Here is an 18066-nt window from a genome sequence, read left to right as displayed (position 1 = left end):
AGCGCGCCTTAATACTTTGGGAAATTGATGTCCGAGTGATGACCCTCAAGTACAGTACAAAAAAGTAAGTACAAAAAAAAAAAATCCGTTAGCCTGAAGGTCCCCTTGTTAGAATTAAATTATTTAGGATATCAATTTGAACTTCTCCTCTGAGGATTCAGACAGTGACGATGAGATTCAGAATATTTGATTTTATACATTATACGTATTACTTTAATAAAAAGAATGAATAATATATATACAATGAAAAATTATTCCACATTTTATTGTCCATCTATTTTGCATGTTCATAAGTGACAAACGCGATTTATCTACTAACATTAAAGAAAAATTACCGTGTGCGCACTGCAACAAAAGAGCGTCGTGGGCGCTCTTAATTTTTAGTTTCAGAGCAGCGTAAGAACTCGTTTAGTCCACGTTCAAGCCGTGTTTGGGAGAGATTGAACTTCCCGCCTGAAACTATTTTGTACCATGCTAGCGGCACCCCTGAGAATGATCGGCAGCGCCGATACTAGTCGACGCCATCAACAGAGGGCTCTCTCGCCGCGTAGAGACGACACACATGTTTAGTTTTAGTTAGCTCTTGTCCGTTAACCGCCGAACAGGCAGCATTGTAACATTATACGCAGCAATAAAAGGCAGCATATCTTTTTCCAAAAAAGCGAGTCAGTCATTATCACGAACATGGTCCTTCGAGCCGGATGTGCTGACAAAACAGAATAAATCTCACGTAAATGCGACAAGAGCAAAAGTAGCAAAGTATAATATAACCACGAAAACGAGCGCACTGCAGCGCATTACAACGCAACGAGGTGAGTCTCCATCTTTCCTCTCCCTTCATTCCTTGTGCGACATCATTCGTAATAATGTCGATGCAAAAATTAAAGGCTCTTAAAGCAAAACGAGCATCCGTAAAATCACAATGCACGCGTACTCGAAACGCGATCGATGCTATAGATCCACAAGATGTAGATATCGCGTACGTAAAACAGCGGAAACAACGATTCGCTGAATATTGGAATCAATTCAATGATATCCAAGCGCAAATTGACGAGTTAGTAGAATTAGCCGAGGATTTAGATGGTATCGAAAAAGCCGATCTTCAGGCCGAGCAAGAACAAGAATGGTTAAATTTCGAAGAGAGTTACTTCAGTATTGCTAGCAAAATCGAACGTTTATTAGCGCCTACGCAGATCGAGGTCGCGAATCCGAACGGAAATGAAGGTTATGTCCGTGACATCAGTCAGATGCACTTACCGAAGATTGCAATACCAAAGTTTACCGGTAATTACGTGGATTGGTATCCGTTTTACAATACATTCGAGTCGATGGTTCATCTCAATCCGAAGTTAACAAACATACAAAGATTCCACTATTTAATTTCCTCATTGGAAGGCGACGCGGCGCACGTTATTGAATCGCTGGAAATCACTTCTAATAATTACCAAGAAGCCTTAGACTTATTAAAGCAACGTTACGACGACAAGCGTGAGATAGCTCAGGAACACATAAGAGCGTTATATGATTTACCTGCAATTACAAGGGGTAATAGTATAGCACTAAGGAAGTTAATTGACGACGTATTACGGCACTTGCGTTCGTTAAAAAGCTTAGGTAGGCCCACTGAGCATTGGGATGATCTTATCATTCACTTGATCATCACTAAGTTAGATTCAATCATCGCAAGAGAATGGGAGGATGAGATTCGAGCAAATGACATGCCCACTTTAAAACAGCTCATTGATTTCTTGATACATAAATGCAAAGCGTTATCAGCCGTATCCAAGAAGGCATCTAGCGATTCAGTAGCGTCAAATTCTCGTAAATCTAACAAGGTTAATACTCACGTAGCTGCTTCTAACATTGGCTGTGCTTACTGCAAGGGGAAGCACTATATATTTCAATGTCCTGATTTTCTGAAATTGCCAAGCGAAAATAGGAATAAAGAAGTAAGAGCTAAACATCTATGCATAAACTGTCTACGATCCACTACACATCAAGCCAAGGATTGCAAATCGTCAACGTGTCAAACATGCAGCAAAAAGCACAACACGCTTCTACACATAGAAGACAAGTCCAACAAGGATAACACATCTACAAATAAGTCGGAACAAGCAAGTCCGTCTAGCACAGTCACTCTAAATCATCACAGCTCTCAAGATAAGTATGGCCAGATTATATTATCAACGGCAAGCGTAAATGTCTATGATCAACATGGCAACATTCATGTATGTAGAGCATTATTAGATTCAGGATCACAATCTAGTTTTATCACAGGAAAGCTAGCAAGAAAATTGAATCTCGTGCAAAGGCAAACAAACATGTCCGTCACAGGAATTAATAAATCACAAACGCATTCGTGTAGCACAGTCACAATACGAATAAAATCAATGCATACATCTTATTCTCAAAACATTGAATGCTATGTTCTAAATGCTATTACGGACAATTTGCCTCAAGTTCAAGTTAACATAGATAAGTTCACGATTCCAAATAATATCAGGTTAGCTGATCCACAATTCCACATACCAGGTGAAATTGATATACTTATAGGTGCAGAGATATTCTGGCAACTAATATGTGTCGGACAGATACAATTGCATAAAAATCAGCCCACGCTACAAAAGACTCAACTAGGTTGGATCGTCGGTGGCAAGACGTGTAGTTACAACCCGGCAGAATCCAGAGCATGTAATTTATCCACTAATCAGCAAATCAACGAAACATTATCCAAGTTTTGGGACATGGAACACATCCATGAAGAAACTCCGTTTACTCCCGAAGAGAAACTCTGCATGGAACATTTCGAAAAAACTACGACCAGAAACGTAGACGGCCGTTTCATAGTGCGGTTGCCGATCAAGGAGACGAAACTACAGCAACTTGGTGAATCACGCAGCACAGCATTGAAAAGATTTATTGCTATGGAACGTAAATTACAGAAGCAACCACAACTAAAGGCGCAATATGCACAATTTATGTCGGAATACTTAGCTTTAGGCCATATGGTACGTATCGATGAGCAGCAAATACCTCAGCAGGCCCCACGCTACTACATACCACACCATTACGTGCTGAAGGATAGTAGTCTAACCACATAACTACGGGTAGTGTTCGACGCTTCCTGCGACACCAGCACAGGAATATCACTAAATGATTGCCTTATGGTAGGGCCAACGTTGCAGCAAGATCTCTTTATGATCCTATTACGATTTCGTACATTCGTATATGTAATCACAGCTGATATAACGCAGATGTACCGTCAAGTACTCATTGACGAGGCACAAATCTTCTTGCAAATGATTTTCTGGAGGAACGATCAAAAGGATGAGATATCTTTATTCGCGCTATTAACCGTAATATATGGATCAGCAGCAGCAGCTTTCCTAGCGATTGCATCAATCAAGAAAATAGCAACCCTGGAAAGGATAAACTATCCAATAGGAGCAGCAGCTATTCTCGACGATTTTTATGTTGATGATTTATTATCAGGAGCTGATACCATTGCCGGAGTCAAGCAGATACGTGACGAAACCACCAAGGTATTGAGCAAGGCTGGCTTTCAGCTCAGAAAATGGGCATCCAATTGTCCTGAAGTACTAGAAGATATGTCGAGCGCAGATACTGGCGAACCCATTCACTTCATCAACAGAAACGAAGAAATATGTACACTAGGCATGCATTGGAATACGTCAAACGACAGTTTCAAATATGACATCAACATTTCTGATTCTCGCAAGGTGACTAAACGAAGTATGTTATCAGCATTGTCCAAAATATTCGATCCATTGGGACTTCTTGGACCAATCACACTCGTTCCCAAGATACTCATCCAAAGAGTATGGAAGCATAATTTGGCATGGGATGAAACTGTGCCCATGGACATACATACCGCATGGTTACAATTTCAAGATCAGTTAAGTATAATTCACAACTTCACCATACCAAGATATGTATTATGTAAGCAAGCTTCTAGGATTCAAATTCACGGCTTCGCTGACGCAAGTGAAAAGGCATACGGAGCATGTCTATACGTCAGAATTACTAATCCACAAGGACAGCATTCAACGCAGCTGCTATGTTCTAAGTCTCGAGTAGCGCCGTTGAAAACAATTACATTGCCACGCTTAGAGTTGTCCGCTGCAGTCCTACTAGTGCAATTAGCAGACAAAGCATTGAAATCAGTACGCCTTGAAATAGAGGATGTAGGCTATTGGACAGACTCAGAGATTGTGTTGCAGTGGATAAGGGCAACTAACAAAAGGTGGAGTGTTTTCGTCGCAAACAGGGTTGGAGAAATTCACAGGCTCTCCCGACCGACTCAATGGTATCACGTGAGCTCAGAATTTAATCCAGCTGACTATGTATCAAGAGGATCTTTTCCGGCATCGTTGAGTAACGCAAGTCTGTGGTGGTCTGGTCCATCATGGTTGCAGCACGAAGCTCAAGATTGGAACACCAATATACCACCTCTATTAGGAGAAATACCAGAGCAGAGGCCAACACTCACGTCTATAGTCACTATTGACGACAAACATGAAATATTCACAAGATTTTCATCTCTAAACAAGCTAATTAGAGTCATCGCTCTTTGCATCAGATTTATTACTAACATTAGAAGCAAGCCAGAATCTAGAATTAAAGATCGTTTAACCACACAGGAATTATTTGAATCCAATCGTCGTCTTATAAGAATCACTCAGCAATCAGCATTTAAACAAGAACTGCACTCCCTTAAGGCAAATGGATGTGTGTCACGCAAAAGCAAATTGCTTAGTTTAGCTCCATTTATTGACGAACAAGATATCATAAGAGTAGGTGGACGACTTCGGAACTCAGCAATCTCACCTGACAAGAAACATCCCGTCGTATTACCTGCTGATCATCCCTTCACGCGTCTCGTTATAGCGCATGAGCATCGCAAGCAGCTCCACGCCGGAGCACAGACAACGCTGGCGGTCGTGCGAGACAAATACTGGCCTTTATCAGCTCGAAACAGCATCAAGAAACACATCAGACAGTGCATTACTTGCTACAAGGCAGCTCCACGTACATCCGAAACAATTATGAGTGAGTTACCTTCATATAGAGTCACACCATCAAGTCATTCGCACACAGCGGCGTTGATTATTGCGGGCCAATTCACATAAAATCTAGCCAACTTCGCAATGCTAAATTAGTGAAGGCATACATAGCCATTTTTGTATGTTTATGTACAAAGGCTGTACACATTGAATTGGTGAGTAGCTTGTCCACAGAGGCGTTTTTAAATGCTCTCAAACGCTTCATCGCTCGTCGAGGTAAGGTATCATGCATATACTCGGACAACGGTACAAACTTTCAAGGGGCAGCAAACTCGCTAAAGGAATTCTATCAATTGCTACATAATGAACATCATCAAGATACAGTAGACACGACTTTAAAGGAAGACAACATAGAGTGGAGTTTCATACCACCTCACGCCCCTCACTTCGGTGGTATATGGGAAGCAGCGGTAAAATCTGCAAAAAATCATCTAAAACGCGTTGTAGGTGATGCTGCATTAACTTTCGAGGAAATGTATACGGTGCTTGCTCAAATAGAAGCAGTTATGAACTCGCGTCCTTTGACACCCATTTCCAATGATCCTAATGATCTTTCATACTTAACACCCGGTCACTTCCTAGTTGGAGACTCTCTCACGTCCACTCCACAACAAGATGTCAGTCGGGTGCCGATTAACAGGCTTTCGCGCTGGCAGCGTATTAATCAAATCTACCAGCATTTCTGGAAGCGCTGGAGTTGCGAATATTTGCAGCAACTTCAACAACGTACTAAATGGCGATATTCTAAAGGGCTACAAAACCACCGGCGATATGGTTATGATACGAGAAGACGATTCCTCTCCGTTGAAATGGACTGTTGGGCGTATAGAGAATATTTACCCTGGCGCAGATGGAATAGCCCGAGTAGCCTCGATCAAAACTATTAAAGGAACTTATAAGAGGCCTATTACTAAATTATGTATCCTTCCATTGCAAAGGGAGGATTAGAGTCTATGAAGGAGTTTTTTTTTTAATAATAAGGACTCTAGCGTGCCCATTGTATCCTTTATCAAATATTTGTTCTTTAAAAGGTTTAGTTTTTTGTGTTTTGGATATATCTAATCATTTCTTTTAGTTTCAGATCGACATATAACGATATGATTTATCAGATGCGAATAGCTTTGTTTCTCGAAGTCAATGCACACTATTATATTAAAAGGGATAGCCCTTTCAAGGGGGGCGGTATGTTTGGGAGAGATTGAACTTCCCGCCTGAAACTATTTTGTACCATGCTAGCGGCACCCCTGAGTATGATCGGCAGCGCCGATACTAGTCGACGCCATCAACAGAGGGCTCTCTCGCCGCGTAGAGACGACACACATGTTTAGTTAGTTAGCTCTTGTCCGTTAACCGCCGAACAGGCAGCATTGTAACATTATACGCAGCAATAAAAGGCAGCATATCTTTTTCCAAAAAAGCGAGTCAGTCATTATCACGAACAAGCCGTAAGAATTTTTTTTTTCGTATTATTTATAGTTCAAACTTACCTCTCATATAAATTTCAAAGTGAATAATATTCGACATCACTTTCGTGAAATATTACATTGTTTACAACCTGTAAGAATTATTTTGTCCCGCTTACCAGGTGTAAGAAACGTTTTTTCATAAATTATCTATTAAAAACTAACTAACAAACAAGTTTCAAGGTGAATAAGATTCCCTTATAGAAATTTAATACTGTAAGTGATTATTTGGCTAGTGATTAATTACTTATTTCGAGTATTAAAAGTACTGTTTTTAATGATTTTAATACTCAAAATAAGTAATTAATTACTAGCCAAATAATCACTTACAGTATTAAATTTCTGTAAAGGTTTGACAAGGACACTTTTGAAAGTTACATGTTTGTTATAATTTTCTGCATCAATGTCCCGCCGAACGACCTCGGCAATATTATGTAGGAACGATAGTATAATGCGGCATAGCAACTCGATCGTCCTTCGGTCGCGTAAATATTTTCGTGCCCGCTTCGCGACAAGAGCGTTAGTTTTATGTTCGACGTTATTTTGTTAAAAAGCAGCGCGTCCCGGCAACGGGAAAACAGGCTCAGTCCTGCAACGACCACCGAAAGAGCCAGTCTCTCTCGTTTTCACGATTCTGTATTCAGTAATAAATCCTGACTAATATAATACATTTTAACGAGTGGCTTCCTCCCCTTACAAATTCAGAAGTGGGATCGAGGATCGGTATTCGAGTGTTGACGCAGTGCGAACCGCCGTGATAAACTGCCGGGTAATTTCAAGCGCGGAACTGTATCGGTGAGGTGTCCTTCAGTGTTCCGAGCTTCCGTATCGTTATCGGAAACGTGATGGCCATATACCAGTGTAAAGTGCTCCAGCTCAAAGAGTTGCTGCAAGAACGGCAGTTGCCGACATCGGGCAGCAAGGCGGAGTTGATAGCCCGATTGCAAGCGGCAGAGCCAGATAACGACTGGATTAACGAATTAAGAGCGATCGGTGTGGTACAGAATCAAAATGAAAGCGAGCAGCACGACTACACGGCAGGAGATCGGCGACGAGAGGCGGAGCATACGTCGATAAGTGATATCGAGCATGCGAGTGAGCGGTCGGAGAGAGATCGACGCGCGAACCGCGGCGGGACTCTGCCAGAAGACGTGGTGCGTGAGATGGAATTCATGCGGCGAGAACAAGCGTTAATGCAGCGAGAGATGCGGATGTTGGAGAGAGAGAACCAGATGTTGCGTAATGCCCCGCGGAACGATGCAGGACCGGAAGTGCCATCGAAACATAGCGTGAAAGCAATATGTGAATTGCTGAGCGATTTTCAAGGAAAAGAGGGCATGTTCCGAAATTGGGAGAAGCAAGCCCGATTATTAATTGCAACATATCGTTTGGATGACAACAGTGCAAAGATTCTCACAGGAGCGCGTCTTAAGGACAAAGCGTTAGAGTGGTTTCACTCTCGCCCCGAGCATGTCGAGCTCAGCGCGAATGATATACTTCTTGAAATGCGCAAGATGTACGATCACCGTCAAAGTAAATTGAAGCTGCGGAAGCAGTTTGAAGAAAGAAAGTGGAAGCAGGGAGAAGCGTTTAATGCATATTACCACGAGAAGATTATACTTGCTAATCGCGTTCCAGTGAATGAAGAAGAAATTTTGGAGTACGTTATCGAGGGTATATCGAGTTTGCAGTTACGTAATCAAGCAAAGCTTCAACAGTTCGCCTCGAAAGACGAGCTGCTAACGGGGTTTGAAAGTGTCAATCTGATGGAGGAGAGAAGTCGTCCGGAACGAGAGCTGAAGTGGAAGAACAAGGAGCAGAAGGACGTGCAGTCTCGTACGAAGGTGTCGGAGAGAAAGGATGCGTCGACGGAGTCAAGTGCGTCACAGGTCAAAATACGGTGCTACAATTGCAGCAAATTTGGACATATGTCTAAGGACTGTAAGTCGCCTAAGAGAGAGAAAGGTACCTGTTTCAAATGCGGAGAAAAAGGGCATGTAATGAGCGAATGTAACGGTAAGAGTGAATCAGAACAAGTTAATTACGTAGATGCCTCGTTGATTAGTAATGAATTTCAAAAAGTAGTTACGATAAAATTGAGTGATTCTATTGCGAAGTATGAAACTAAAGTAGATGCGTTGATCGATACTGGGAGTCCAATAAGTTTTGTGAAAGAAAAGATTATTCCCAATTGTTTTATTAAGCCGACTGATGTTGGAAATAAATTTTGTGGAATTAATGGCAGTCAGCTAAACGTAGTTGGAACTACTACAATTGATATTCATTACGATCAAATTAGTGAAGCTAACGTGTCAGTATACGTGGTTGCTGATAATACTACGTCATTCTCTATGATAATCGGTCGGGACATTCTAAAAAGAGCTAAAGTTAATTTAATTGCTATTCCTGTAAACGTTGCGGAAAATTTAGATAACGACGAGATTCTGAATGTAGATAACGAGATTCTTAATATTAATATAAGCGATATGCCAGATAAAGTAAGTGAAACGTTAGTAATTAATCCGGATATTTGTCCTGCTAAACAGTTAGAGTTTAAAAAATTGTTCGAAAAAGAATATGTATTGCCAAAACGTCCTTTAAAGCCCAAGGTTAATGCGGAACTGACATTAAAGTTTGATAATGTAAAAAGCTTTCATTTCTCACCGAGGAGATTATCGTATAGTGAAAAGGAACAGTTGAGGAAAATTTTGGACGAATTATTAGCGAAAGGAGTCATTAGGCCTAGTAACTCCGAATATGCGTCGCCGGTTGTACTTGTACGTAAAAAAAACGGAGAGTACCGAATGTGTATCGATTATCGAACTTTAAATAAATATATATTACGAGATAATTCTCCAATTCCAGTGATAGAAGATCAATTAAATGTTCTTAGAGATAAATAATATTTTAGTGTATTAGACTTAAAAGATGGATTTTTCCACATTCGCATGTCTGAAGAGTCCATTAAATATACTGCATTTGCTACACCATTCGGCCAATTTGAGTTCGTTGTAGTGCCGTTTGGATTAAAAACAGCCCCGACTAGATTCCAAAAATTTGTAAACGATATATTGCAGGAGCTGATCCGTGAGGGAGATGTAATAGCATACTTCGATGATTTCTTGATAGCAACTAAGTCGTTAGAACGTCATCTCTATGTATTAAAACGCGTATTTAGATTATTGATCAAAAATAGATGTAATCTGCGAATTGACAAATGTAAATTCTTATTTACCAAAATAGAGTATTTAGGCTACTCCATCTCTTCACAGGGCATAAGTCCGACTGATAGTGGCATTGAGGCTGTTTTAAAATTTCCCGTTCCTCAAAGTGTGCGCAATGTGCAATGTTTTCTCGGGTTGTGTTCGTACTTTTGCAAATTTGTTGAAGGATTTGCATTAATCGCTAAGCCTTTATATGACATACTGAAAAAAGATGCCACGTTTACTTTTACTGAAAAGGAGTTAAATGCTTTTGAGGCTTTAAAATCTAAGTTAGTAGCAGCGCCGATATTGGCCATTTATGATTCTCATGATTATACCGAATTACATTGTGATGCTAGTTCACACGGCTTCGGAGCCGTACTGGTACAGCGTAAGTCAGACCGTAAATTGCATCCAATTTTCTATTTCTCTAAACAAACAACACCAACGGAGAGCAAATATCACAGTTTTGAGCTAGAGACATTAGCTATAGTATATGCTTTGAAAAGATTTAGAATATATTTAGTCGGTATATCTTTCAAGATCGTTACAGACTGCAATGCTCTTAAATTGACGTTACAAAAGAAGAATATTAATCCTAGAATTGCCCGCTGGGCCTTAGAGTTGCAAAGTTTTGAATATACAGTAGAACACAGGCCGGGCAATCGAATGAAGCACGTGGACGCACTCAGTAGATCCTTTAATATTTGCGTTATAGAAGATAATCCGTTCGAGTATAACTTATCAGTTTGCCAGTCGCAAGATAAAGATATTATTGAACTAGTAGGAAAACTAGAGAAATCAGAAAGTCCATTCTTCGAGATGCGTAATGGATTGGTTTACCGTAAAAAGAATAATGATCTGCTCTTTTACGTTCCTCAAAATATGGAAAATAATATCTTGTTTAGATATCATGATCAAATGGGGCATCTGGGGGTAGAAAAAACTATGGAGGTAATACTTAAAAGTTATTGGTTTCCTGATTTAAAAGCGAAAGTAAGAGCGCATATCTCTAATTGTTTGAAATGCTTAGCATATTCTCCACATTCGGGAAAAACGGAAGGCATTTTGCATCCGATACCAAAAAGAAACACTCCCCTGGACGTATTGCACATTGACCACTTGGGACCCATCAATAAACGGTGTGCGACAAAAAAGTATATTTTCCTAGTTGTAGATGCGTTCACAAAATACGTCAAGTTGTACGCCACAAAGACCACCGCAAGTAAAGAAGCTATTAAAGCACTATCCAATTATTTTAGCAACTATAGTAAGCCTCGAGTTATTGTCTCCGATAGGGGCTCTTGTTTCAATTCGCAAGAGTTTAAGAGTTTTGTTGATAAGCACGTTATTAAGCATATATTGATAGCCACTGGTTCCCCTCAAAGCAATGGTTAGGTGGAACGAATTAATCGCGTAGTGATTCCTATGTTGGGCAAGCTTGTAAATAAAGAGGAAGATCAACTTTGGTATAACGTGTTACCGCAGATCGAACACGCTTTAAACAACACGATAAGCAAAAGTACAAATGAAACACCCAGCCAATTGCTTTTTGGAATCGACCAACGTGGCACAGTAGATGACCTGATCAAGGAATACTTGAATTCGAGCGTAAATGTTAAAGATAGAGATCTAATAGATATTAGAGCAAGGTCTTCCGAAAAGATAGCGTCTTCTCAGGAATATAATAAAAAATACTTTGATAAAAAACACAAGAAACCGACTGTATATAAAGAGGGCGAATATGTATTACTGCGTAATTTTGATAGTACTGCCGGTACTTCTAAGAAGCTCGTTCCCAAGCAGCATTTTGACGTCCGCCCGACGTTAAGATAAACACACTTAACGTTGGTATCCAACGTTTTCGCTACGTCGTTTCAACCCTCTTTTGCACTAATTTGGGGAATCAAATTTAGGTTGTACCAACGTTGGAATCCGACTTATATAAGTTAAATTGAGGTTACATTTTTTCCACCAGTTTTAACGTTGGTATGTAAACTTTGATTTTGTACACTCTGCTAGACCTGAGGTTATTTTTTCACAACGTACATTTTAGGTGTAGTTTTCGTGCTTCCATTCAAATCATATGACGGCATTGGTGTAATAAATGTATCATAATACGTACTTATCAATTTGGCACAAATAAAATGGCTTTATAGGAAAAATATAGTTTGCGCAGTCTTTGATACTATTGTAATTTTGCCATAAATACACGAACCCAGCACTGAAATTGTATAACAAAACTAACTTTATTGATAAATGTGGAAATGATAAGTCAAAATTAGACGAATCCTTTCTAAAATATTCCAATTTACTAAATATTCTAATAAATAACTAAAATTTTCCAAAGTGTAGATTTTAATTTTTTTTTGTCGAAACTACTTTTAAGATAAATATGTTGTCAAAACCTTAACAACAGATATTATATAAATGCTTTAAATTGTTAATAAAGTGCGTTAAAAAATATAAATCTAAATATACTGGAAAATGGCGGATTATTTGCCTTCCTCTTTGAGGAATGAAAATGGCGAAGTCAGCGTTCCACACTATATCAAACTTTACGTAGTAAAAGGTGCGATAAATTCTACTAAAATTTGTCTTCTCGTATAAAATAATTAACTTTTTCAGACTTTTCCAAATTAAGTAGTATACCACTGTAGGCAAAATTGTACCTATATTGACTAAAAGTCTTAACAAGGTCGCCAAACTGACTTAACATGTCGATAAAGTATCAATTAGTTAAAAATTCTATACTAGATTTGCGAATGAGTCGTATATCTTAACCAAATCCGACCTATGTAATACCATCTATATGGTGATCTAAAGCATGGTTATGGCAGCCGTGCAGCCGAGCGAACGCGCTCTCGAGCTGTGAATCGCGCGGCGCGCGCGCGTTGTTTCCCGACGACGCGACGATAACCGCGTGAGATGAGATAGACCGGTTCGGCCGTGGATCGTCAACATTCGTCGCATAGTCCTCGTAGCTCACGCACGACGCCGCGAATTGCCGTCGACGATGCCCGCTTGATGCAGCAGTAATCTGCTCTACATTCATTTAGGCAGAATTTGTTACCATTTCTCGCGATTTCTAACCGTCAGTCAGAAATGACCACAGGCGACGTTTTACAACGTTAGCGTTTTACAACGTTTGATAACAAAACGTTGGTTTACGTTGGGAATTACGTATTAAAGTCGCTCGAAAAGTGTAGTGCAGAGTATATCGTCAGGCGAACGTTAAATATCTTAACGTCGGGTAATAGGACTTAAACTGTTTCGAATTTGACGTTGGGAAAGTGATAAAAAAAGCACGTCGTAATTTTAACGTTTAGACAACGTCCAAAAAACGTTAGTAATTATAAGTTACATTTTATAACTTTCTTGAACCGCTTACAACGTTGTGATTAGTAGAAAAGTAGTCCTTAGTCGGAAAGTTAACCGAAAAATGCTGCTTGGGTTCCTCAATACAAAGGGCCATATGTTGTTGCGAAAGAATTGCGAAATGACCGATACTTAGTTTCCGATATCTCAGGATTTCAAAACACCCAAAAAAAGTATCAAGGCGTTTGGGAAGCCAAAAACATGCGACCCTATGTTAAGTAGACCATTAGGGATAAATAGCTTGTAAGACGTCACACTATGTTTAATAATTATTGTTGTATGCGTTATCCTTTCAATGAATAAATCGAGGACGATTCTGAGTCAGGATTGCCGAAACTGTAGGAACTATAGTATAATGCGGCATAGCAACTCGATCGTCCTTCGGTCGCGTAAATATTTTCGTGCCCGCTTTGCGACAAGAGCGTTAGTTTTATGTTCGACGTTATTTTGTTAAAAAGCAGCGCGTCCCGGCAACGGGAAAACAGGCTCAGTCCTGCAACGACCACCGAAAGAGCCAGTCTCTCTCGTTTTCACGATTCTGTATTCAGTAATAAATCCTGACTAATATAATACATTTTAACGAGTGGCTTCCTCCCCTTACAATTATGTACCTTTCTTACTCGATTAAAACAACTAATTCTATTAATATGGCGGTGAATAAGATAATACAATACGCACGCGTTCTGTTTTACGATTCCAAAAATCCGCCAGACAGAAAATCAATAAATCCATCAACAAACTCTCGTTGTCAAGGAGCGCGCTTCACAGCTTTCCGCGACTTCTCTACTCAGTGTCCAGCACGGGCGTAACATTTTCTCTTTCCTTTTGCGAGTTTCGCAAAATACGTGCGCGAGTGTGGAGTGCGCGATAGTGTTACGGCGGCGAGCTTACTCGACGAGCGTAACATTTTGGGGGCTCATCCGGGATACGAGGCGACGAACGCAGTATCCCGAACAGGATGACGACCACGCACACCCCGCCAAGGACCCGTTCGCAGGCCGCGGCGTCGGCAACAACGGAGGCGGGCGCGACCCATCCGCAGGATGCGGGGGCGACGGAGGCAGAGGCGGGTGCTTTCGAAACTGTCTACTTGGAGCTTCAAAAGCTGCGCCAGGAGCGGCGGCTGGAGCAGCAGGAGCAACAGCTTTTCCGCAGCGGGTTAGAGGCTCGCCTGAAGGAACGCGATGCTACGGTGGCACGTCTTCAGGAGCAACTCGCCGTACATCAGCTAAGTCCCTGCAATAATGTTTTTCGCGGCGGAATTTTGAATGAGGCGACGCGTGAGATAGGCGCGGGTGAGGGCGCGTGTGCGGGGCGCGCCGCGTGCGGAAATTCGGTCGAGCCGCTGCGTGTAATGGGCACGGGCGAGGGCTCGTGTGCGGGGCGCACCGCGTGTGGAGGTTCGAGTGAGACGGCGCTCGGTTATAAATTAAAGCCCGACACGTTCGACGGGACTGTTCCTCTGCGCGAATATTTAGTTCAGTTCAATTTAATTGCGCAAGCGAATGGCTGGGTGGAATCTTCGAGAACCGTGGCTTTAGCCTCGAGCTTAAGAGGGAAAGCGCGTGCCGTATTGGATGGGGTAACCGAATTCGAGAGCCTTCGCTATTCTGAATTAGAGGCTATAGGTGAGAGTTGCGTTTTGGCGAAGCGCATATGTCTCAAACGTTTTACACCCAATTCACTAATCGGAGACAAAAACCCGGAGAAGATCTGCCCGTTTTGGGAGCGGATTTAGAACGTTTAGCGCGTTTAGCCTATTCGGAATGCTCGGCCGAGGTGCGGGATAAGATTGCGTGCGCCTAGTTCGTTGCGGCGCTTTCTGACGGTTTCGTAAAACGAACTCTTCAGTTAGAGGGATTAACTTCCTTGAGAGCCGCCATAGAGAGGGCCATGGCAATAAAAATCATCCAAGCGAATAGTTTTTCGCGGAAGTTTGAAAGTAGAGATCTCGGAAAAGGCAGAGCTGGGAACGAAATTAAATCGGTGGGGAATGAAAAAGATGAAAGGAGTTCTGCAAATTTTAAGAAGAATTCGGGTTTCAGGCCGAGATTCGGGCGTGAGGAAAAGGAGTGCTGGCAGTGCGGTGCCAAAGGGCACTTTCGGTCGGAGTGTCCTTCTCTAACTACCTAAGAGAAAGAAACTGCTTGTAACTTTCCTCTAGTTGTCGGGACGACAACTTAAGAAGAGGGGGACAATGTTACGCCCGTGCTGGACACTGAGTAGAGAAGTCGCGGAAAGCTGTGAAGCGCGCTCCTTGACAACGGGAGTTTGTTGATGGATTTATTGATTTTTTGTCTGGCGGATTTTTGGAATCCGCACGCGTTCTGTTTTACGAGCTTGAAATAAACGCATTTCTTAAGTTCTTTTGAGTTCTCTTTCCTTTTGCGAGTTTCGCAAAATACGTGCGCGAGTGTGGAGTGCGCGATAGTGTTACGGCGGCGAGCTTACTCGACGAGCGTAACAATATAAATAATTTTAATTTTAAAATGACAATAAAATTTCAAAAAATGTAAAAAATATAATTTTTAGAATATAAATATATTATTAGACTCGTGAAAATGTCAATAAATTAATAGACAGCAATACGAGTCAAGCGCGGTACGTGGTGCGCAAATAGAGAATTAATAGTTACAGAAGTAACGAATTAAAATGTATATACGTATATACATATATTCCAACTTAATAAACTGCGCGCCGATTATTTGTCGGACTTGAAACACAGCTATCGTTGGAACATTAATACCCTTCCCTCCCCGGAATTAAATCTACACAATTTAATTATTTAAAAAACTAAAGAAATTATTGCGAAAAATATTAATGTTCCAACGATAGCTGTGTTTCAAGTCCGACAAATAATCGGCGCGCAGTTTATTAAGTTGGAATATATGTATATACGTATATACATTTTAATTCGTTACTTCTGTAATTATTAATTCTCTATTTACGCACCACGTACCGCGCTTGACTCGTATATATATATATATATATCGCCGTCTATTAATTTTAAAATATAATTAAAGAATATAATTTTTACAAAGAATAAGCATTAATTAGTGAATTTAATATTTACACTACAATTTTGGAATTTGAAATATTGGATTATTTCCTCTATTTTGTATTTTAGATGTTGATTCAGATGTATCTTCAGTCATGATACAGTTAGCAAGCGACACAAGTCGACACAAACGTCGTTTTATCTTTCTTTTTTGGCAATGAGTAACAAAGACAAAACGACACTTGTGTCGACTTGTCACTTGCTGGAAAGCTTCTTATATATGTTTTAAGATTTGCCCGTTACTTTACTTTCCGCCCTAAGGAGGAAAGTGACCACTTTCGTCCCTCTTTGGCGGGAGGAAAGTAACAACTTTCCTCCCTGGCGTGAAATTAGCCACTTTTGTCCCGCTAAACAGTGTTGCGCCCGTGCCGAGACATTCGTACTTTTGGGCTGAAATTGGCTCTGCTCTGCAGAAGTTTCAAGTCAAAGCGCGTCCCTTGACAACGGAAACGCAAAGAATTATTGATTTAAATACCGCCTGTCAGATTGATCTGGTGACTCGTTTTGTTCGGACCGGTTTCCCAGAACTCTACTGTATTCCGTTCTGAGCCTGAATAAATCCGAGTTCTTTTATAATAACGAGAGTGGTTATTTCTGCGATCCCGGGATCAAAGAGCGAACGGAGCATAACAGTATGTATAGACTGACACATGTGGATATCTTTCCTTCCATTGATTAACTAATTGTTCGCTTATATTACAAAATATAAGATAAAAGTTTTACAGTTTAGGATATTGTTCGAAAATAACGGAATATTTATTAGGTAAATCGTAAATTAAGTTTCACTTCATCAAGATATAACTTTTCCTAGTTTTTGCACTGCGCTAGTAATTCCAACCGGTGATCAGTGAGGACAGTATATATAGGACAACTTGCAAGTTTTGATAAGAAGAAAGTAATCTAAATATAAACTATTATCAGTAACTGAATATTTGAATCTGTAACAAAAATCATATAATTAGTACAGTACTTTAATTGCAAAGAGAAAATTCATATAATTTTATCAAGATGCAAGAGAAACAAACAAATTTCAATAAAAAAAATACAATAATATGTATTTAAAAAGAAATGTAGCATATACATACTTACAGAAAAGTAAGGTCCACTTTTTGTAAATTCTTACAGTTAGTGAGGGCACTAATAACCTGAGATGTAAGTTCATGTGCGTGCAGTGAATTTATTACTTCCAAGTCACGACACGAATTGCCCAAAAGACACCTCTTGCGAAATTTCGAAACCTCATCGTTAAAATTATGAACTGCCATGTTACTTTTTTATATCACAGTTTTGACTGAAATAAAACAAATGATCGTCCAAAGCAGCGTTGTTTAACAACTTCCACGGCTCACTGACAGAATGCAACATGTATATGTATAACAGTCTCGATCAATATCTCGATCAATAGGATGCGGAATTAGGAACAAGGGCGATATTAGGCACAGTTTCCCTGTTATGCAAATTTGATCATTCTAGCTAGTATAATATAAAAGACGTCTAAGACTTTTTTATATTATCACTATGTACAATCAATAGCGAATTATATGTATATTTATCTATAATATAATATAACAATTTATATATAATAATTTATTTTCATACTTTAAAAAATGTTTTATTAAAATATATCATTATTGTTTTCAGAGAAAGCGATATAATATAATATAAGAATTACAATATAATATAAGATCAATCTTTGATTGAAGAATTAAATTATGGCGCTGAGATTAACTATACTAATTAACTCATCCGTAATATTATAAAATTTTTTCTTTATATTGCAGCGTTATATGAATAGAATTAATTGGAAATGATTATAATAGCTACTAATTAGAGGAACTGATCTCTCGCATGGGATGCGTTCCTGATCCCGATGTGGAAAC

The 18066-nt window shown here is 40.0% G+C and overlaps 3 protein-coding genes across 9 annotated transcripts in view; 2 read left to right on the top strand and 1 right to left on the bottom strand.

The window, feature by feature from the left end:
• Positions 1–434: 434 nt before the first annotated feature.
• LOC143908252 (uncharacterized) lies at positions 435–3108 on the top strand. The gene has a single exon (XM_077425752.1). The coding sequence runs from the start codon at positions 867–869 to the stop codon at positions 3099–3101; it is 2235 nt and encodes a 744-aa protein (XP_077281878.1). The 5' UTR covers positions 435–866; the 3' UTR covers positions 3102–3108.
• A 146-nt stretch (positions 3109–3254) lies between these two features.
• LOC143908254 (uncharacterized) lies at positions 3255–5971 on the top strand. The gene is made up of 2 exons (XM_077425755.1): positions 3255–5070; positions 5181–5971. The coding sequence occupies exons 1-2, from the start codon at positions 3255–3257 to the stop codon at positions 5969–5971; spliced, it is 2607 nt and encodes an 868-aa protein (XP_077281881.1).
• A 10988-nt stretch (positions 5972–16959) lies between these two features.
• The window catches only part of LOC143908245 (G-protein coupled receptor Mth2-like), a 21115-nt gene continuing 20008 nt past the window's right edge, over positions 16960–18066 (bottom strand). For 5 of the 7 annotated variants that reach the window (XM_077425743.1, XM_077425744.1, XM_077425746.1 and 2 more), the window contains exons 6-7: positions 17276–18066; positions 16969–17124 (exon numbers count right to left, since the gene is read on the bottom strand). The exon at positions 17276–18066 is cut by the window's right edge and continues 262 nt beyond it. In XM_077425743.1, coding sequence (XP_077281869.1) covers positions 18010–18066 — 57 coding nt within the window. In that variant the 3' untranslated portion in view covers positions 16969–17124; positions 17276–18009. Of the gene's footprint in view, positions 17125–17275 lie in introns of all 7 variants that reach the window. The other 2 variants (XM_077425742.1, XM_077425747.1) reach the window with 2 other exon arrangements.

The sequence above is a fragment of the Temnothorax americanus genome, unplaced genomic scaffold (genome assembly GCF_048541705.1).
Source record: "Temnothorax americanus isolate GAGA-0224 unplaced genomic scaffold, ASM4854170v1 Scaffold90, whole genome shotgun sequence".
Lineage (NCBI taxonomy): Eukaryota > Metazoa > Arthropoda > Insecta > Hymenoptera > Formicidae > Temnothorax > Temnothorax americanus.
Note: the sequence above shows the minus strand (reverse complement) of the source record. Positions and strands in the feature narration are given on the sequence as shown.

What these genes read in the sequence shown, in the direction of transcription:
- LOC143908254 (XM_077425755.1), top strand. Translation starts at nt 3,255, where the DNA reads ATGTACCGTCAAGTACTCATTGACGAGGCACAAATCTTCTTGCAAATG. An exon ending in TACATCCGAAACAATTATGA is followed by an intron (nt 5,071 to 5,180) that starts GTGAGTTACCTT and finishes ATGCTAAATTAG; the next exon opens with TGAAGGCATACATAGCCATT.
- LOC143908252 (XM_077425752.1), top strand. Translation starts at nt 867, where the DNA reads ATGTCGATGCAAAAATTAAAGGCTCTTAAAGCAAAACGAGCATCCGTA.